This window comes from Colias philodice, chromosome 16 (assembly GCF_061535455.1).
Source record: "Colias philodice isolate Cphi_HAF_F1 chromosome 16, ilColPhil1 Martin Lab GWU primary, whole genome shotgun sequence".
Classification (NCBI taxonomy): Eukaryota; Metazoa; Arthropoda; class Insecta; order Lepidoptera; family Pieridae; genus Colias; species Colias philodice.
The window spans coordinates 10,489,409-10,511,459 of NC_143101.1; the positions used below are offsets into that span (position 1 = coordinate 10,489,409).

Below are 22,051 nucleotides of genomic sequence, written 5' to 3' on the forward strand. Positions count from 1 at the left end.
TAATCTAATTGCAATTAGCATTTGCATGTTCCTTTATTCTTATTTAACTGATAGTTACTTATTATCATTGTCCTTCTCGGAGGTAAATGGTAAAACTATGTTATGACTTATGACGATCGAAGAAGTCTAATAATTGAATATATCTACAAATGTTTGAGTTTGAGTCAAAGATCCTTCAAGCCCTTTGCTAAACATAGTTTTGGTTCCTGTGGTCAAAACTTTAACTAAACTACGTAATCGTTAATAAATTTAATCATTGCTGTTATTGTTGTTATATTTAAAGTTTCCTAGAATAAGCTTACGATAATCCGCGATACAATACCCTCGAAGGATCAATATTCGATAGTAATCAATAGTACGCTTGGTACATGCGTATTGAAATCACTTTTAAATCAGAATATTGAGATACGGTCACCTGTGAAAATTTATGCTCTGCTAATGTAATCCTTAATTTGACTGTCCTTTATTAACTTGTCATCCAAATAGGTACCTAATACTGTATAATAATAGAGGCGAAAGAAGGAAGTTTTGAGTCCAATGAAGACAAAAAAAATTCAAAAAATACCTTTTGGAAAGTTTTGTTATAAGGATAGGTATGTTATCCTAGGTGATAGGTATAGTACGTTACTAAGGACACCTGTACACCATCAGGGCGGGTCTGATATTAAGATAAAGGCAAGTATTGATTGCCAACGCCAAGTGAATGCGTGGCACAAAATGCAACAGGAATATATTTACAGGCTTTACAGATCATAGATAAGCAAGCCTATCTTTCATTGAAACATGTATACTGTACCAATCGCAAAACTTCTGTACTAATATTATAAAACTGAAGAGTGTGTGCATGCTTAAACGCGCTAATGAGCTGAGCAATGCGGATAAAACCGCAAAGCATACCTAGTACAATATCAAAAAACACTACATCACAAAAAGACAAAACTATTCATCTCGTAAAAAGTAAGAAGGATTATTTTCTTTTGGAACTGAAATTTTATCTTTTTTCTATGCAATGATAAAGGCAGCAAATCTAATAAAATGCAATTCAAAAGCATTATAATCAAATTCACAGATTGACGACTAATTAAGCTTGACTCGTGTTTAAATAAACATTTAGTTGCAATAAGTTCATGCTATAATGCGGTTGTGCAGTGCAGTAATTATACACAAAGCAAATGATCTTATGCAATGTATTATATTGCTTCAGGGTCGAATGTAACGAATACAGCATCATCTCATATGTTTGAATATGTAACTTCCGATATATATAAGGTCTAAACTTATTTCTTTAAATCTGAAATTGTTATCTTTAATTGAACACTAATGGAATCCAATCATGGCGTATTATCGACTAAACAGGCAAGAGTCTGCAAATTTAATTACAATGAATTATGAAATAAACTAAATTGTTGCTCCTCGAGAGATCTTTTTTTTTTCATCTTGTCTGTGACTTGAGAATTTAATATAAATTTATAAAGAATAGAAAAAATTCGATCACGAGGCGGGACTCGAACCCGCATCCTTCGCGCCATTCCGGGGCGGATGCCTGACCAACTCAGCCACTCGTGACCCGCCTGAGCAATCGAATTTATTCTATTCTTTCAGTTTTATGTGTCTGAAGGGACACACCGCGCGCCATGGAATGGAATGGCGCGAAGGATGCGGGTTCGAGTCCCGCCTCGTGATCGAATTTTTTCTATTCTTTATAAATTTATATTTATAAAGCATTTGAATGCCATAAAACCAAAAATATAAATTGAGAATTTAATTATAATAATATCATCTACGTAACTATAAGTACCATAATCTTCAGATTTGTAAAAGGGAACTAGATATGAGCACCATCTTGTAGCAGATATAATTCAACAAATCACATAGTCACTCCTACCCACATAAAATTTATCTAAATTGTATGTCTTTCTCTTGATCATGCATAAGTATTATGGCACCATACGTGCATCTTGATGCAACTGTAACACAACATCGAATTACAAATGAACATCTACATGAAGTTTATCTAAATCGTCCGTATATTTCACGTCATCATGCATTAGTATGAAATTAGCGTCTGCTCGATGCTCACCTGCAACCGTTACCATAGCAACCGAATCACCTTCGGCGGCCATTGATACACGCTTACATTTACAGAACGGCTTTTACGACGTCGTTTCAACAAAATGTTAAACTGCAAATACCTTTGACTCGAAAACTGCACCCAATTAGGTCGTGTTTAAATTGACCATTCATTAACACTTTAGAGTATTCATAAACTTAAATTCAATGCAATTTTGTTTGAATCAAGTTTGAATGCTGTAGCTTATATGTCAAGTTTAAATACTTTAATTGAAAACGAAAGTTATAAAGAAAGACCAGATTTTTTGCTCATTAAATATGCTACTGATGCTACTTTATCTCATTCGCTAATCGCTACGAAGATAAAAACGTACATTTCTGCCATAGCACCGATCAATTTTGAAGTACTAAGTCGTAGAGAAGTGAAAATATTAAATCTAAACGAAAACCGACAATCGTCAAGGGAATAGCTAGTAGCTAGCTCGTAATAACCGCATCTGCACCGCATCGTTATTAATCTCTTTATTTGCTGCAACGAACAGTAACACTGACTCACTGTTGCAGACTAAATCCGTGGTTTATTTGCCGGCTGTTTTAAAATATGGAAAACAGATCACTTCTTTACTAAATTCATAAATATCAAACCAAGATTTCTTAAAGCAGTATTATTACCAGTGTGGAAGAGTGACAGCGCTATAGGTTGTCTAGCACCATCACTTTCTCACACTGGAAACAATACTGCTATAAGACATCGTGATAGTAGATAGAACTCCTGATCAAGAAAATGAATCTTAACACTGTACACAATCTTGAGTGCCTCATTTACAGTCTCTGGGTAATGAGGAAAGTTGACGTGAATTTGAAATCAATTGAACATTTCCAATAAAGCCGGTGACTTGTGAAAGACGACTCAAAGTCGAGGTCGCTGCTCGCAATGTCGTACGTTAAGCTCGGAATAGACACCTAGAAATATATAATATTCATGCACACTTCTTGCAAGAATGAATGAATGAATTCCGTAATACCTGCCAATGCTAATCGATTTTTTTCTAATCTTCTTTAATATATTTTAAGGCAACATATTTGCAGATCTTTACATAGGTATCAAATGCTTAGCCAATTCCTCTATAATTTCGAAAGAACTGCACTACACAGAAATATACCAATAATATTTAAATAAGAAACGAATAGCACTTGTTCTTTAGGTTCTCCTGTTCATAAAGTAAAAAGTCAATTTAAAAAAAAATGTTCCCGGGCACAGGGCATACAGATTCCTTGAATAGATGTTATCGATATATTCTTAGCCTTAGACTACGTTAATCGGCCGCACTGCGGGACATTACCCAACACGTTAATTCGCTATTATTATCTTACTACAACGCCCAAAACAATAAAAGAAATTCCGCTAAAGGACAAACGGTTAATCCGACCTTGAAAGCAATTCTAGAAAATGTAACGGCCTCTAAATATATTCTCAGCTATCAGACTGAAAAGAAAAATACCCACTCCAGTAATTCAAACAGAAATGAATCGTAAAACCCGAAACATAAGTCATTTGAATCAGACAATGAACTTAATTAACATGAAAACGTTTCGAGCATTGAAAAAGCAATTTAGATTCAAAAGTAGAGCGAGTGAATCCCTAGATTACAATTTCCAAACTCCGACGTTGAGTTCATGTTAGCGGGAATTTAAGCATATGTTTTTAAGTACTCTTTGTTTGTTTGTAACAAATTTCTTCGCACATGTCATACACGATCTTTATCTCTTTAGACGTCAAAATTACTTACATAAATATTTACAAGTTAACACAATAAATAAAATATAGCTACATTATGTTAGTGAATCTAAGAGTAATGTTAGCACAATTTACCAGTGTCATAAACTGGGTTCAGACAACACAAGTTAAATGAGGAAACAAGGTACTGAAGCAATACATAACAGATAGCAGATAAAAGGAGAATCTAATGTGAAAGGTACATAACACACATATTCATAAATGCTAACAAACAGAGCACTTTTCATATATATGTTTCAATAGATCGCATAAAATAGAAATCTCATTATCTCACAATAAAGCAATCTTGTTGAAGCTCAAGATTGAATACACGATTGCTATAGGTACTATTATTACTTTGTAAGAAAAAACAGTTTTATTTACCATAAATAAGGTTTGATATAAACTATTGAAGTCACATTTATTTTACAAATTAAGAAGGATTAAACTGAAGACTATTCTCTCAAGTCCTATGGCTATGGACAGTATTGAAAATATACTTGGTACATACTTAAGCCAATGCTTCATGCAAGCTAATCCTGTTTTGCCCTGTTTGTTAACAAGATCAGTTATATGATATACACGTACGATGCATCCAGAGGCGTAAGTGGAGATAGGGCAGGTGGGGTCTTCGTCCTGGACCCTGCGTCCCACCTTATGAAAGAGAAAACCACGTCCATTAATCAGTTCACAAGGGCCCCTTACACCACTTACGCGTCTGGCTGCTCGATGGTAGTCCCAATTATCCAATCCAGCCCGTCATCTATGCCAATACGAAGCCGATTTTATAGTTATGCCACATGGTGAAGAAGCATATTACAAAAGCTCAAGCTGGCACAACTGTAAAACCAACTCCATTTTCTTTACGATAAACGCGTTGTTCCATTGAAGTTAAGCTAATTGAACGGATTTGAATTGCAAATTACTTTACACTACGTTTCGAATGTAACATGGCCTTCAAAACAATAACAAGCGTAAAATAATCAGCATTTAAATCCGCCAAAATAACTTCTCCCAATGTTCACTTCAGATCAAATTCACGCAAAGCAAAGGCAGCGATATTTTTGTATGTTATTGCAAACCATGCATTTATCCGGCTACCCGCAAACGAGCAATAAGAGCATAGTGGTGCTATGGAGCCTATTACATCATTTATCGAATATTTTAATCTATTTCTACTTATACTAAACATTGCATTATAAACATTACAACTGCATTGTTATAATTATGAACAGCACATTAAAGCGTAAAGGTCTCTCGTACTAAAAATTTTAATATCGTAACACATCCGACGATTACAATCATAATAACCGTTATGAACGTTACACGTCAGAAATATTTGAATCAAAATAAAAATATTGTTTATGTTAAAAATTTTCTGATCAAAAATTACACAAACAAAAGCATCTTCATGTAATAATCTATCGTACTTATAGTTATCTTCTCAGTAATAGAATCAGGTTCAGATAGAAAGGCGTGTTTTTGTGCCTCGCACCGCGTTGTTTCGCCGTATAGAGGTTGTTCTATTACTTTATTCGATTCTCATCGCGATTCGTGATAATGAAAGTCTTAGATGAAATGAAGTCGGCATTCTGTTGTGATATAAATACATTTTGTAGTGCATTATCTTTAACTTGTCTGAAGTCGGTTAATTATTTTAAAAAAGAAGACTCGATTTTAATGAACCTAATTACCTAACACAGGCAGACATAGCAAGTGTATCAAGGATACACTTTCATAAGCCACTTCAAATCGTACAATATAATTTAATCATCGGAATTTTCAATATCACCAGTTCTGATCCCGCAATTTTTCATTAAATTGCCTATTTAATATCACCATTGCTACGAATTTTCGACAGCTAGCTAACCTGAACGAAATGCGTAACCAGACCTTAAATAATTGAACAGCAATTCAATAATTGTACAATTGACACACAGTGTTTGCGAAATGAACTTGACCCGGTATCGGTTGGCGCGACCCACATCTATTCGGCGATAGCATGACAACCACGCACTGTGAGATCTTTGGACCTAAAACTATCGTTTACATAATGCCCCACGTAAAGAAGGTGTGATAATAAAATCAATGTTACGCGGAAAACATAGGACCATAGCTTCGTCGGATTATCGGATAGAACGGGGAAAAGTGGTCTACGTAGAGCCTATGTAACTAACAAATGTCTATTCATATTTAATTAAAGGTCCTTCTTTAGATGCATGTGTTGATGTCTGTCAGCCAAACAACCCTGAATACAAACATTTCTTATTTTGGGTTAAAAAAATTGCAGAAATTACACCTAGGTACATGAAGTTTCTGATGAATCCTGTTTAAAAATTCTGTATAAGCAATTTTTAATACCCATTTTCTGAGATTCCATGAATCGTAAGTGATGTATTTCCATCTACCTACCTTTGCAAAGGGCAAATTACTTTTGTAGAAATCTAACAGAGCTTCAAGAGATAAAGATATTTCACGTGAACCCAGAAATAGTGAGTTTGCGAATTGAAATTCTCCTTGACCTATTCCGATTATTCGTGTTATTTTATGTTTATCTATCAACAATTCCGAAGGCTCCTTTTATGATACAGAAAAGAAATTCCCTTCTTATTAGGGTAATTTGCAATTTGCACCCTTTTTAGGGGAATTTTTTTTTCTGGATATTTAAATTGATAAAGGACCATTAGGAGCTAACACTAAAGTGAAAAAAGATCAGTATCTACATCTCAATCGAGTCGTAAGTGGCTCTGTCACTTTCACATTGCTATAAGCCATAATCTGTTTATTGCACAACGCGCATACACCGTTAGAAAACACTTCTGTATGTTCTCGATCAGGCAATATTATCTAATTTAAAAAAATAGTTCATTTTTTGATTTCTTCAATAATATTATTAATACGTAATGTACGAACGTATTTCTTCACGTATAGAGTAAGAGGATTGAAAAAAAAATAAGAAAAGTGAAAATTACTAGTTATTAAATACGTGATACGCCGCATCATATTCAGGCGCTTAAATGAAAATATATTGTTTCAATTAATTATTACGAAATTTTCTATTAAAATAGTACTAAAAGTTAATTTGTTATCATCCATCATAGTCAGTAGTCAGTACAAAGAACGCGTTTAATGTTTATATTAATCGTAATGGATAATTAGGCTTAATTATATTGTTAATTTTCACTCAATGTAACATTAAATTAATTCCTCGCGTATACGATTACACTAAATACATGTAAAAGCGGTTAGCAACTGTAATTACCAACAAAACATCTTCAAACGAAACAAAGAAAATTGTTGCGCAGCAACAGAAAAATCCTAATGTCAAATGTAACAAAGTGAGTAAAATTGTCATTGTTTAAGCCGAGTGGGTCCCCATTCAAAACTGAGCCCTCTTATGTAAAAAACAGAGTTCATTTTCCACGGTTAGCGTATAATTCATACGCTTCGGTAGCAAGGCCAATAGATGCATAAGCTGCAGTGGAATCTGAGCTTTAGTGCTGGTTGGGAAGAGTCAATTCCGATTGCAGATCAAAAGCTGCGAGGGTGGGGATCGCACGTGGCGACCCAACGCAAGCGAGCTTGACCTAGTTAGTAGATGCACCATTTCGGCCCTATGTCGAAAGCCCTTCGCTACCGATTGTTCAATGCTCGGGCCCGATCTTTCCCCTCCTGCCCACTCTGCTCAAGCAGAAACATATTTCCTTCTCAGATTCGACGTATGGAGAATTTTATGCGTAATTTCGGTCAACATTTGACAGTTCTTGAACTGAGCATAACTGCATTCAAGATAGATATTAAATTTTATTATATCAAAATGTAAATGAAGTGATTAGTTATAATTTGCCTGAATTGAGGGAAATGTGCAAGTTGCTACCTATAGCTCTGGCCAAAAATCAACAAAATAATAATATCAATGTCATACAAAATGAATTGAACAGAAGTATATAAGAAACACATTCGGTAACTGAATTACCTAACGCAGCAGATGTTACAGAAAATGAATATTAAGTGTTCTATTAAATAGTGGTTGGCACTTTGCCTTAAGTCTTAACCTAACTACTTCAGCTTACCGACATAATTATCGTGCTCTCAACATTTTCAAAAACAAACCAACTGAAATAAGGACATCTAAATGGGACGCTCAGTTCATACGAAAACAACTACTCCATTGAAATTATATGTATACAGAGATATTTTTGAATTCCTATTCATTTTAAATTCTTGTAGAACAATGTTGCAATATGTAGAAACAATCGTCACCTATTGGAGAAATGAGAAGCAAGATTTCAACACATTTAATTAAGGAATCACTTATAATAAGATGTCAGGCTCGAGCGTCACTACTAAGGAGTCTATTTGAGGCGCAGTAAGGAAATCTTTTTGTACATGTCTGAGTTGCTGCGGAGTTAATTTTGCACTCGTTGGTACGTGCTCACAAGTCTTGCATCCTTCTTTCCCCACTAATATATCATCGCGTCTCACTTGTACCATAACCGCTGAAATTTCCTCTAAACTTGAATCTCGGGGGAAATTTAAAAATGCAAAACATGCTAAACAGATGCAAGACATGACACAAATACCTTGTGTATTCTATTTACGGTCAAGGGATTGTGCACGCCTACAATATTCATGAAATATAGCATCAAAACGCAGTAAAATTCGTATATAACGTCAATATTTGTTTAAAAATATCCAGTAAAATAGTAAACGAAAATAGTAAAAAACACTTCTACTGTATTATTTATAAGGAAACAATTGAATTAGAAATTAGTTAATTCTTTGACCTAATTTTTAACATAATTAGTGAAATAGAAGCCAATAGCCCGGTTTACACGCACGCTCTTTCGCGCGCGATTCGGCTTTCACGCGGGAAAGAGCGAGCATTTAAACGATGACAGAGAGAACGAGATTGCGCGTCCACTCCGCACACACTCCAACGCGCCATGCTTTTCTTCGTTCAATCGCGCGTGATTATCGTTTACACGCACAATCTTTCCTCTTTTCTCAGCGCGCGTGCTTTCCCGCGTTCAATCCCGCGCACTCAATCACGCGGTAAAGAGTGTGCGTGTAAACCGGGCTAATAACCAAGAAAACTTGGATAGAGTTAGACAATATGTATGTTGTTAGAAACAGGTCTAACTTTCAAACAAGCACAATCGAGAAAAATTGAAGATATTAAAACACCAGTCGACAGCAACATAATTTAAACATACTCGTATCACGGTTCATCAACTTGTAACAAAGACAAAGGAAGCCAGAGTACATTTAGCAAGCAATCTCCCTATTGCCTTTGATGCAAGATCTTAAGATTAGCCCTGTGATCTGTCATGCATTCAACGTACGAAGTGATTCACTTTTCAACAAATCTAGGGAACACGACGATGCATATAATCCAGCTTTCAAAGACGCTTTACAAATTACATTGATTTATATACTTAATGGATATTATGAATAAGGCAATGTAATGAAAAACGTACATTTTGCTTTGTCTTTGTTTGTGTGGCTTTGTAGTTTCACTTTTTCTTCACCATAAATCAAATAAAGTACGACAAATACTTAATTCAGGCACGTTCTAACTTCGTAATATTAGCTAGTCTAAAGATTGGCCTTCTATATTTCGCCACCAGTTTATCCATTGAACAAATTCTAAATAAAAAGGTCCTGATTATCCATACGCATATTTTACCCTAATAGACACATATAGATTTACGAGGGGTAATTTTCAGTAAGCACGCGCACCACGACCTCATTACACCCTCGACCTTTCAATCCCTCAGGGTGAAATATAAGCAATACTTTAACGACACTGAACCCATCAAGTTTATTCGCCTATTAATATAAGAATACTGAATTAAAAAGCTCTTCTTTCGTCTTCCATACTGATTTAATTTTCCTGATCTTTTTCACTTTTTTGTTGCAAATTATAAAATTTCCTGGTTTGTGATAATGAAAATATAGATTCGGAACGTAGTATCGTCCCCTATCTTTAATGAAATCTCAATTTCTATAATAATAGAAATCCTTAAACAGTTAAATTAAATTAATTTAGAGGTAAGTAATGATATTATAGCGAATGGACGTATAAATTTCACTTTCATGATTTATTTATTCGGTTCATAAAAAAAATATTTTTTTTGAAAACCCATGACAAACCGCATTGGCTACTAAATTCCATACAATTTTTTGATATTTTCACTTCGGGATCTAGTAACAAGGTTAAGGTAACTATCTTAATAGTTTCATCATATTATTTTCTGGCACGATATAGTTATTAATGGCAATCATTTAAAAACCGCCGCCGATTATTTCAAATAACTCTGATCCGTCCGATTCTTTGTTTTCAAAGCAAGACGCGGAAATAATCAATTCTAAGCATAATCAAGTAACTCGTGATACGCATATCAATACGAGTTTTTGAAACCTAACACTGTTCGACAAGATATATCGATACTTTGAACACAGAAGTCTTGACTATACTTTGCGAATACGTAATCATTCTTTTGCTAAATTACTTAAACAAAAGTATGCAAGTTTGTTAAAAGCCTTGAAGAACTCCTCACTTATTATTTCTCTTTTAACCAACTTTAGGTCGTCGTAATCCTGTCCCTTTTAGTGTTTTTCTTATAGTCTATTTCATAACTCAAACTCAAACATTTATTTATTCAATTAGACTTCTTATAGAAGCACTTTTGAAACATTACATATTTTAACAATTACCACCGATTCGGAAAGCAGTATCTACGGAGAAGAACCGGCAAGAAACTCCATAGTTGCTCTTTTAAATCATGTCAGTTTTACAATTTAATTTTACAAAATACATAATATGTTACATCATCTATTGTAATAATATGCCAAAGAACTGTCCTGTGGGGTTTACGCGACAACCCTCCATGGGTTTTTATCGTCCATATGTTCCATAACTCAAACTCATCAACTCAAAAGACAAAAGTCTACGTTAAAGTTGACAACAAATTAGTTATTTTAAAAAATGGATAACGTAAATATCGATGCCACATAGTCATACCGCATACGACCCTAAAAGTAAAGATAATATAATCCTGCAAGATATAAGCCAACAGTAAATAGCACACAATATATATAGAGAGCTACAAACGCAGTAGGAGCTAATAAACCACATAGACAAAGAAAACCAAATGTTTCTGATCGATTCGCAGGTCATTATGGGGCGTCGATTATGAATATAACATCAACTGCATCGGCACTGCAACTGGCAACGGATATAAATAGCCTTTTGGAAGGCTTTGTTAAACAGACTGAAACAAATCACTGTGTACTATGACGTGTCGCGAAGCGTGTTTGTTTTGTATCGTATTATTTTATTCTAGGAGATACGTACTGATATGCTTTATTCAATAAGAAAAAGAAAACAATTAAGACCGGCATAGTAAGACAACATAGCATAACGGTAATTTTGAATTGCTCAAAATTATGTTTGTTGGTGAAAGTTACTTAATTACCACCTCTTCACATTACGAATTTGGGAACACATCTTTTACTTTTAAATTTAATTTCGCTTTATCAAAGGTTTACGTATCATCTATCCTTGTCTCTGGGAAAATAGAGAAAGAAATTTATTTAGAGTGTACTTCGAGCACAGAAGCCTTGGCAAAAAGAAAAGTATGATTTACAAAGTGCAACAAGACTCTGGAGAGCGTACAGAGCTTTTATTCTTATTCTAAAAGCCCTCATTTACGACCCTTAAAATTCTGTTCGTGAATGAAATTACATTTCTATATGGTACCGTGTTACATTGTACTTTTATTTTAAGACCCTTGGAGCCCCTGTCTGGAGTCTAGACCGGAGTCTAGACGAATTTAGGCAAAGTTCATTGGTTTGCGCGCAGACCTGGACGGTCAACAACCGCGACCTGCGAATTGTAATTGAAACATACCTCACTATACCGAAATTGAATGGTGTCTAAATGACGTCATTAGTATTTTAGAAAAAACAATATAATATTTGTTATGTTTAAATATTATTAAAAATGCATTAATATTATAATACTTAACCATAAAAATTAATAAATAAAAAATATTGAAAATTAATTCTTTTGTTATTTGCAAGGAAAAAGAAACAATCAAATGGGTCACCTGATGTTAAGTATATGCGTAATTATCACTTATTAAGCAACCAGTTTTTATATGATTAGTTGCTATTTTGTAGACATTCATAAATATTTCATTAGTAATATTAAGCAATTCTGTGAACAATTTAAACTAACTAGCCGTGCCCTGCGGTTTTACCCGCATTGCTCTGCTCCTATTGGTATTAGCGTGATGATAAATGGACCATGTAATAGTGTAAGCATTGAAATTGGGCCTATGGTTCCGGAGATTAGAATGTTCAAGCAAACAAACAAACTCTTCAGCTTTATAATATTATTAGAAGATTGACATTATCCTCGATTAAAAAATTAAGTGTGTTGTTAAAGATACAATTAAAGCTTTTGCACTTAATGAATGTAAAATAATTTTCTTATAAAACTTTTCTATAAATCTTAGTTTGTGATGTTGCACAAACACATCATCTAATTTGGATGTGACTTTCACATGCAGGTAGCGTTAACAATAAGATATTGGCTTCTTCTATTATATATTTATATCCTACTAGCTGTTCCCCGCGGTTTCACCCGCATTACTCCGCTCCTGTTGGTCTTAGCGTGATGATATATAGCCTATAGCCTTCCTCGATAAATGGGCTATCTAACACTGAAAGAATTTTTCAAATCGGACCGGTAGTTCCCGAGATTAGCGCGTTCAAACAAACAAACAAACTCTTCAGCTTTATAATATAAGTATAGATGGGCATTGATATGAATACTCCTGAATTAAACAAGTTTTTTATAAATGTTTTATGTTTTAACTGGTTTTTTTTAACATTGCAAATGCACATGATGTATGCATGTAAAGGAATTGGATAAAATATCATTTTTCTTTGTAATCATATTCATTTTATATTCGTTTGTGAATAAAACAAATAGTTCAATGCTATTCATACAATTTGATCTATAATAAATAATACAATACAATACAATAATAAATGTCTCAAACATTTTTATTGTAACAAAAAAACAAGATATTAATGAAATTAAAAAGCACACATCTACATCTTAATAACAAGCTTGCTGATAAGAAATAGTTTTTAAAATAAGGAAAACAGCAGTCATTTTTATATGAATAAAGATTAGCCACCATTATTATTGAATCTATTTATCAATAACTAGCGGTCTGCCTCTGCTTCGCCCATTTAACATGTTTACTCGTACTTCAAGAAATATTATTAATAAAGAATCAACAAAATCGGTTCAACTGTTCTCGAGTTTTGTGCTTACCAACACATTTAGCTATTTGTTTTATTATTTAAGATGATAATCATGTTTCAATAACAAATAAACATTTTTAATGCTAATGTGTCTTCTGTTATTTAACCCATTGACCACCGAGCGGCCCGATCGGGCCGAGACACAATAGATTTTCTATTGTGTCTGTGATCCGAGGACTGACGGATTAAAACAATATGAATGTATTTGAAAAGCCTGTTAGGCTTTTCCTCTGTAAATGAATATACAATGTGCCAATTTGAAAGGCCTTTGGATAAATAAATGTCAGTATAAAAATTGTATTGAATAAACGTCAATACATCATTTTGATTTTTGATATGCCTTGACCCTTGTAGTCGCTTTTTAAGACAAAACCCCTAAAGAGATGAAGATACCTTCCATTTTACTATCACACAACAAAAATGAAATGAAAATACAAATGTCCAATAGGTTGTTGGCTAAAGCATCAAGGAAATATCACTTTCTTGGAACAGCGGTTAGTGAACAACAAAACAACCAAGAATTCAGGTTTGGTTCCTAAACAATTGTTTAAAATGTGAAATCATCTATGGGTCCATGAAGAAAATCTATTTATTAATCAGATAAAATCATCAATGTAAATCTCAACCATAATGTGCTGCACTTGTTGTGAAGGTCTGATTTTCAGTAGTCCCTTGTTAGAGTGCCAGTCAATAGATATATAATATAGATATTATATTTTTTTAAGTGTACTTAAATATATCAAATAATATATATATTAAGTTTTGTTAAATAATATCATTAACTACCAATTTCAACTGCAAGGCCAGGAAAAATCAATACTTGATAAGACTATAGAAATGGGCATATGTGCAAATTCACTTACGGAAAATAAATTAATTTCCCATAAAACTATTACACAACAAAGAAAAGTATCACTGGTTTTGTGGGGTATTGAATAAAACTAGTGTAATAATCCAAACATATTGTATTAAGTAATATAATAGTTCTTTTTTATTATTTAATAAAACTAAATGTAATATATACGATATAATTTAGATTGGAACATGCTGTACAATTAGTAATGACGCGATTAGTTTTATAAATGACGCGAAATATAGAACGAAAATAATTCTTGAATATAAGATTATACGAATTAGGAGAGACCTTATTTAACCGTACAATTTATTTATTTAAATACTCAGATGACAGAAACTAAGCTTTTCATACGAAGGAGTCTACAAATAACAAACGCATTAACATTTTATCGTGTGTTGATACAAAATATACGATCAGCTGATTTCTTTGTTTGACTGACGGGACAAATTCAAGCCTAACATTACGTTAGTAATGCTGACACGTCATTTAAATTAATACCTGTAAGCCTACGCAAACATTATTCTAGTATATGGACAATACCGAGTGCATTAATAAAGAGATTCGCAAATAACTATTCCATAAACAAACCTTGAAAGTTCTTACCTTTGTAGTGCACTCTAAGATTATTTTGCGATAGCCCGATGTAGCTGAATTTGTCTTTTGTGCTCCATGATCTTGGCAGAGGAGTTTCATCTTCATTCACATTTGGATAAAGCAATTTTAAACGATCTACTGAATCACTTTGCACTTGATTTTGGGAATCCATCGTCCCTCGTCCACTACCCATCGCAGCCATTTCTGATTTCCGTACTTCTTGCCTGTCAATGACGTCACATCCAATTGTATTGTGTTTTCTCAATGTTGGTAAGACACCATAGAGAAGTCTGAAATATAATGTTGCCAAATATAAATTATATTTTATTATGCCTGTTCCAAGCGATTCCGAACTCCGTGGATATAATACATGGTTATTCACACAGGTTTTTCATCTATGCATATCTTTTAAAAGCATACTGTACTTCCAAGAAGTGACATAAATGTAAAAAATTATAATATTTATCCATTCTCTATTTAGTTTTTTCATAAACCTTATCTAAAATAACCCGTATCATTAATCAGTTATCACTGATTATACATTACACTGAAAGCTTGTTTTAGATAATCACTTTAGAAACTATCTAGAGAATCTTTTACAGAATAAAGTATTAGAAAAAGATTCTCCTAATTATTTTAAATATGTTGCTGAATAATCCAAAATATCTAAGAGAAATTGAGGAGAATGTTGCTCAAAAATTAAAACACGTTAAACGCAATAAGAGCGAACTACTTGAAAAACGCCAAAAGAATTTCGACGAAATTCTTAAAGTGAGTTAGCAAGGAGAAGCATAATACGAATGCCTGTTTTCTTATTTACCCACTTAATTAATTGTTTTAACGGTTATTTTTCAGATATATCGAGAGGGTTTTCAAAATTTAATTCGGAGTTCCATAACTTATTCTGCTATATTGCAAGATATTAAAAGTGCGTATGAAAATTCTCTGCATATAAGAGATGAGCGCATATCTCAATTTATAGCACAAGACGTAAGTTCGTAATATAATACAATTCAGAATTATTATATTTAAATACAGTTTCTATTTTCCTATTATATTTAAATACAGTTTATCCTAGTTTATCTATTTATTACGGTTTAAGGTTTATATTTCCATACTGATCATACGCAATAATATTTAATAATATAACAAATTTATTAGATAAATATATTGTAAGATTTGTAAATTTACTGTAAAATAGATAAACTTAAAATATTAGTCGTCAGCACGTCAGAGAAACAAAAGGCCGAATTTCCTTGCCAATTTCAATGAATTTTTGACACTGACAAATAGACATGTCTTCTTGCCAAGAAGAAAGTAAAAAAAAAATTTTGATAATTGACATTTGACATTAGTGCAACGCAACTTTCAAAATTCATTCAAATCATAAATTCATAATTCAAATTCAATCATATTTTGTTTTCAGCGTTTGTTTGAAGTTCCTTGTTGTTTATTTTTCTGTTATCAGTACATATCGAATCTATTTTAAATTGTGTTATATGAAGAATATATTAATATTTAAAAAATTCAAGCATTATTATATCAACAATTTAATTTATATATAAACATACACAAATAAATTTTCATGCGACATGAGTGCTACGTATGAAGATGCTAATCGGAGAGTATTTGTATTAGATGGAGGATTTTCATCACAAATATCTCGACATGTCGGTACTACATCTGATGGGGATCCCCTGTGGACATCGCGTTTCCTTCAAACAAATCCTGAGGATGTTATGAAAACGCATTTGGATTTCCTTCGAGCAGGTTCCGATATTATTTCTACGAATACTTATCAAGCGTCTATTGGTGCGTTTGTTAAACATCTCAAAATATCACCTGAAGAAGGCTGTTCGTTAATTAAACGCGCCGTGGCTCTAGCCAAAGAAGCCAGAAAAAAATATCTTGAGGAATGCCAAGGTACATTACCTACACGAAATATATTAATAGCTGGATCTGTTGGCCCGTTTGGAGCGGCTCTGAACGATGGTTCCGAGTACAGTGGGACTTATATTGACAAAACATCAGAGGAGACCATTAGAAACTGGCACAAACCTCGCATTGATGCTTTGATAGAATCAGGAGTAGATATATTAGCATTTGAGACAATACCTGGTGAGAAAGAGGCTTTAGTTCTTGTCAACATGTTAAAGGAGTATCCATCAACAAAAGCATGGATATCTTTTAGTTGCAAAGACGGTGCAAGCCTCGCTCACGGTGAGAAATTCCAAGAAGTGGCCGAAAAGTGTTGGAAAGCCAACTCTGAGCAACTTTTGGCTATTGGAATGAATTGTTGTTCCCCTAAAATTGTTGCCAACCTGATTAAGAACATGAGAGAAATACCTGTAGTCACTTATCCTAATTCTGGTGAAAAATATGATCCTACTGTTGGTTGGAAGGATGATCACTGCGAACCCCTCTATACTTTTGTGCCAGAATGGTTGAATCTCAACGTGAAGTACATTGGAGGCTGCTGCAGAACATACTGCGAAGATATATCAAGCATTAGAAAAGAAGTGGATGCTTGGATGGAAAAGAAATAACTTATTTTACCAATTTTAACCAGCATTTGCTATTCTGTTCTATCTATCCAATTTAATTTATTGTTAAGTAGTATATAGTTTAAGTTTTGACATTTTTAATTGTTATAATCTCATTATATTTTTTTATTATTAATCATATATTTCAGAAAGCATTTGGAATATCTGCTCATAAAAAGCAATATGATGATCGAATTAAATCATTGATTAAAGAAAATAATGACTTGCGGGAAGAGAATCTTAACTTGAACTTTGAGATTACTAAATTAAAGAAAGACTATGGAAAGGTTTGTTATCTCTGCAATGTTTATTGACTGATATGTCAAGTTGTGCTTACAAATAGTCTGATTAGAATAATTATGATAATATTTACATGCTGTAATTATTATAAAATGTTGTTCCTATGTTTTTATTATATGTGTTATGTTATGTGTTTGTTTTTATTTCAAAGATGCCTCTAGATTTTATAATTATTTTATCGTGAATGTTATGAGATATTATGTAATGGTTCATAATTATCTTATGATAAAAATAATATCCTAATTAGTCCCATGACGAAATTAAGGCATTAAATATTTAAGTATTTTTTCAATTTCATACCGTCATTAGTTAATTTAATAATTACTTTTATTGTTAGTACACCTAAACATTTAAATGAAATGAATAAATACCTATTATTTATAACACGTCGCATGATGACGATATAGATTTTATTAATTCAAACAAGCTTCATAAACAAGATATATTTTTGTTAAGATTTAACAAAAGGAAATATTAAATATATTCTCAACATGGATAATTATTGTAAAATTGAATAGATGATGAATTATTTGTACCTACATTAAAAAAATAAGAATGCGACTAGGCGACTAGTGTCAAAATTATCGCGGGAAATTTTAGATATATGAAAATTAGTTAGGGACATGCAATGTACATTTACACTACGACTAACGGGCAATTGCGATTTAAAAAAAAATCATTGTTTATTGTTATTTTTAATTTCATTTTTTTATATTTAAACAGAAAGAAGAATATACAAATCTATAACAATTATAATTTTTTAGCTAAAAGACGATAACTTCTCCGACTATCTCTCGCTCATGCGGGAACGAGACGCGCGCTACACACTCTACTTTGAAAATGTAGCCCTACACCTAAAGCTGAAGGAATTAGATGGAGGAAAAGTTTATATCGTAGAAGATGGTCAAGGCGATCCAGTCGTCCTGAGAATTGCTCTTGATAAGTGTCGGTATGATATCTAAATTGCGTTTATGCTAAATAATTATTGGCATACGAGTATATTTTATAGTTAAGTATTATACGGGATCTAGCTTCAGGTTAAAACTTTTCTTATGTTTTCAAAATTATCAAACATTCATTCTCTAGGGTATGCCCTAGAAATAAGAAAATTAAAAATTAATCTTTAAGGAATATATGAAAAATGTACTTTTTATAAAATTTTCGACGATTTTGATTGTTATAAATGAAATTATTCAAAAGATTTAATTTGATTTGATCATAGCATTTCTGTGAACATTACAGAGAACAATTATCATCAAATCAAAGCGAACTAACTAGAATGAAGGAAGAGTACTCAGAAACAGTACCTCGGCGCGAGTACGACTGGCTTGATACCAAATACTGCGACCTGGAGAAACAGTTGCATGCGATACATGCTGAGTATGATGCTTTGCAGAATAATCATAAACGCATTTTAGGTACGGGTGGCTTGAATTTATTATACAAACAATATTTCTTGTGCACTGATAATTATTTTTAACTAAACCCTTTCCAATAAACTTAATCGTATTTCTAAACAATCAGCTCGAGAGTGGATCGACCGATGCGGCTATTTTTTACCATGTTTTCTGCACAAGAAAAATCATACAGTTTTATTTCGTTTATACAAAAAACCGAATAAATTAATAATTCCCGCCTCTTAGACTTGTTTGTTATTTGAATAAAATTTGTAAAACTTGCAGCTCAAAAGAAAAGTACGGAGGAAGAATTAATAGAATGTAAAGAACGTTGCAGGGAACTAGAAAGGGCTGGTACTCCCAGGCCTCACTGGGATATCTGCGCTGACTTTATTGGAGGTGGTCGAGAGAGGTAAAAGCAAATAATTTAAATTCATACGCGAATTTACTCAAGTGGTAATCACATACCTAACAAAATATGTGTAAATCGAAACTGTAATAGGTACTTATGCTTAAAATTATGTAAATCCGGTCAGCCGTTTTCGAAAAGATTATTTGTAAAGTATTTATTTGAAGAGGGATTAGACCTACTATATTATGTTTTACGTAGATAAAAAATCTTAATTAAAACCATTTCATTCAGGTGGTGGCAGTTAGCAAGTGGATTGTCATCTCGCGACAAGCTTCGCGCGTTGCTCAAGGAGTTGGGTCCAGCTGCTGAGAGCGAACATCTGGAGTACTTTGATGGCCTTGTTAGTGTGAAACTATTGTTATTATATGCAGACTTTTTATTCACATTTGTACGTAGTTTGTATGGTTTTAATGTGAAATTATTATTCTGCCAGTATTGGTGATCGAGACCAACCACCACTAATAATAAATTAACTATGTATTTATTTTTTGAACTACTTTCTTCCTGTCAACAACTATCATAGCTAATTATTAATCCATAAACTTTTCAAAGGGTTTAGACCCAGTGATACCACCGTACCTTCGGTATGAAGGCAAAGTGCGCAACCTGCGGCTCTCGCGGCGGGAAGTGAGCGTCGTTATCAACGACATTTGGTTCAGCAAGATGAAACACGGACAGGAGATGTCCATGCAGGATTATGTTACTAAGTATTTTGAGCATCGGTGAGTTTATATCCTTTTAATTACTTTACGTTAGTATGAGCAATAGGTACATAAGTATTTTCGGAAAACTTTATCTCGTACTAGTTTTCGAAGCTGACTATTTTTGGGTTAAATATTAAAAATAATCACATTTCAATTGAACTCAAAAAAAAAATTAAAGTGCGCCAATATTGTACAGTTTCATAATTCATTGATTTTTCTTTTATTTTCGAACATTTAAATATGCTGTTCCTGGAAATAAATTCAAAAATTATAACAAAGCTCCTTTCAGTCCCCTCAATGTTTTAACCAACCCGTTTTATTGTACAAAAAAATCGAATAATTAATATATGTATTTAAAATAACCAAGCTATCAGCAACCTTCAGTCCGCGCGGAATGGGCGTACAACGTGTGCGCGGGCGCCGAGCAGATGCTCGACGAGCCGCAAGTGCGCCTGTTCTGGGGCGTGCTGCACGGCCACCTGAGCGAGGACGTGTACTGGGGGCTGCGGGCGCACTGGCTGCTGCTGAGGGACCAGCTGTATAGGCAGAGTAGGGATGGAGAGGTATATAATAAAAAAAAGACGGGTTGCACTCCGGGAGTGCCGGCAGAAGTGAAAACTTGATTATTAACGTTGAGCATGTTTGGTATTTTGGAATGGTATCCGTCTTACACTTTTTCGATCAGGTCACGTGTCCTGACGCGAGTTTAAGATTTTATACCCATTACAGAAAAAGTGCTCAACGCCGCTAAAGAAGTTTTCACTTCAAAAATTTTTTATTGTGAGGCGGGATTCAAACCTGTGCCCTTAGTTATGCTGATGAATTTATGTACCTAAGCGTTTTAATGCTTTAAAGTTTAAACTGATAATTTAAATGTTGTAAAACTTTCTATATTAAGTTCTCTGTTCTCTTCAAGTTCAGTAAAAATTATTATTTCATATTAACTACCTATTAATAAAAAGATCAAATTTTAGTAGGAAAATAACTGCCAATCATTTCCCATTATTATACCTAATTTACCTTACAGGGTGGAATCACAAAAGTATTGAAAGAAAGAAAGAAAGAAACATTTATTGTTATGTTTTCTTCTATTGTTGTAACAGAGTTTTTTGACTGCTGTTTTTTTTTGCAGACAATAACCATAGAAGAGTTTGAAAAAATAGCACGGAATACGTTTCCATTAAAAAGTGAGGTTGACTTAAAAAATCTTATGGATGTTGTTAAGAAACAGCTCAAAATAAAACTGAATTGTAATGAAATCAACCTAGACAAACTATTTCATGAAGTAAGTCATATTTTTTGCCATTTTTTTCTCGAGATATAAAGATCTTTTCTGATTATAGATCGAGATAAAAAATCATAACCCAAATTTTAAAGAATCATAGTAAGTATTTATTAAAATATAACAATTATTTTAGAACGAAGAAGGTTTCGACCGAGTGGATTTAGCTCGCGAATTATTTCGGCAACGACAGATCGCACAGGATAAGTACATTCGTGAAGTGGTAGCTGAGTTGGGCGGTCGCCATGGCAACCGAGTTGTTAGCGTCGATAATTTGAAACGGGCTTTTGCTGTTATCGACCCGGCTATCAGTTAGTATCAATGTTTATCTTAACGGATGTATGTTAACTAATACACAGCTGATACATAAATTTGTGGCACAGTTTGTGGTTTTCGTAAACTGTTTATTTACAAACAAGTTATTACATATTTTATCTCATAAAAGTAATAGTGCATTTTGCTAGTATAAAGTAATTCTTGAAATCCTTTTATTTAATCACTTAATTTCAGACCACATTCGCATGGAGAGATATATTCGTTGGGCATTCTCGGACCATTCTTCTGAATTGAGTGCCATCTGTCCATTACCTCTTCGTACTATAGTATCCCGGCTAGCGACAGGCGATATAGAAAGAGTCGGACCTCGCTACAAGGCTAAAAGACGACATTATAAGTAGATAACTAAATTTAAATATATTTTATGACCAGTACTTTGAATTTTATTTATTCAAATTCAATTAATTTATCTCCAAAAAATGTGCATAAATTGCC

The 22,051-nt window shown here is 33.3% G+C and overlaps 2 protein-coding genes across 3 annotated transcripts in view; one reads left to right on the plus strand and one right to left on the minus strand.

The window, feature by feature from the left end:
- Nucleotides 1–14,883, minus strand: part of RanBPM (Ran-binding protein M) — a 36,019-nt gene extending 21,136 nt beyond the window's left edge. The window contains exons 1-2 of one of the 2 annotated variants that reach the window (XM_089704785.1): nucleotides 14,652–14,883; nucleotides 4,436–4,501 (exon numbers count right to left, since the gene is read on the minus strand). In XM_089704785.1, coding sequence (XP_089560911.1) covers nucleotides 4,436–4,501; nucleotides 14,652–14,844 — 259 coding nt within the window. In that variant the 5' untranslated portion in view covers nucleotides 14,845–14,883. The remainder of the gene's footprint in view (nucleotides 1–4,435; nucleotides 4,502–14,651) is intronic. The other variant, XM_089704786.1, reaches the window with a different exon arrangement.
- Nucleotides 14,884–16,042: 1,159 nt separating this feature from the next.
- LOC149481954 (translin-associated factor X-interacting protein 1-like) lies at nucleotides 16,043–21,990 on the plus strand. Its single transcript, XM_089704656.1, has 11 exons — nucleotides 16,043–17,161; nucleotides 17,335–17,472; nucleotides 18,250–18,434; nucleotides 18,728–18,903; nucleotides 19,168–19,294; nucleotides 19,526–19,634; nucleotides 19,847–20,016; nucleotides 20,366–20,561; nucleotides 21,131–21,283; nucleotides 21,417–21,591; nucleotides 21,791–21,990. The coding sequence occupies exons 1-11, from the start codon at nucleotides 16,235–16,237 to the stop codon at nucleotides 21,955–21,957; spliced, it is 2,523 nt and encodes an 840-aa protein (XP_089560782.1). The 5' UTR covers nucleotides 16,043–16,234; the 3' UTR covers nucleotides 21,958–21,990.
- The last annotated feature ends 61 nt before the right edge of the window (nucleotides 21,991–22,051 follow it).

Excerpts from the sequence above, each read along its gene's own strand:
- LOC149481954 (XM_089704656.1), top strand. The coding sequence starts at position 16,235 with ATGAGTGCTACGTATGAAGATGCTAATCGGAGAGTATTTGTATTAGAT. Across the intron at positions 19,635-19,846 it reads TGGAGTACTTTGATGGCCTT|GGTTTAGACCCAGTGATACC; the intron begins GTTAGTGTGAAA and ends AACTTTTCAAAG. Across the intron at positions 20,562-21,130 it reads GGCAGAGTAGGGATGGAGAG|ACAATAACCATAGAAGAGTT; the intron begins GTATATAATAAA and ends TTTTTTTTGCAG.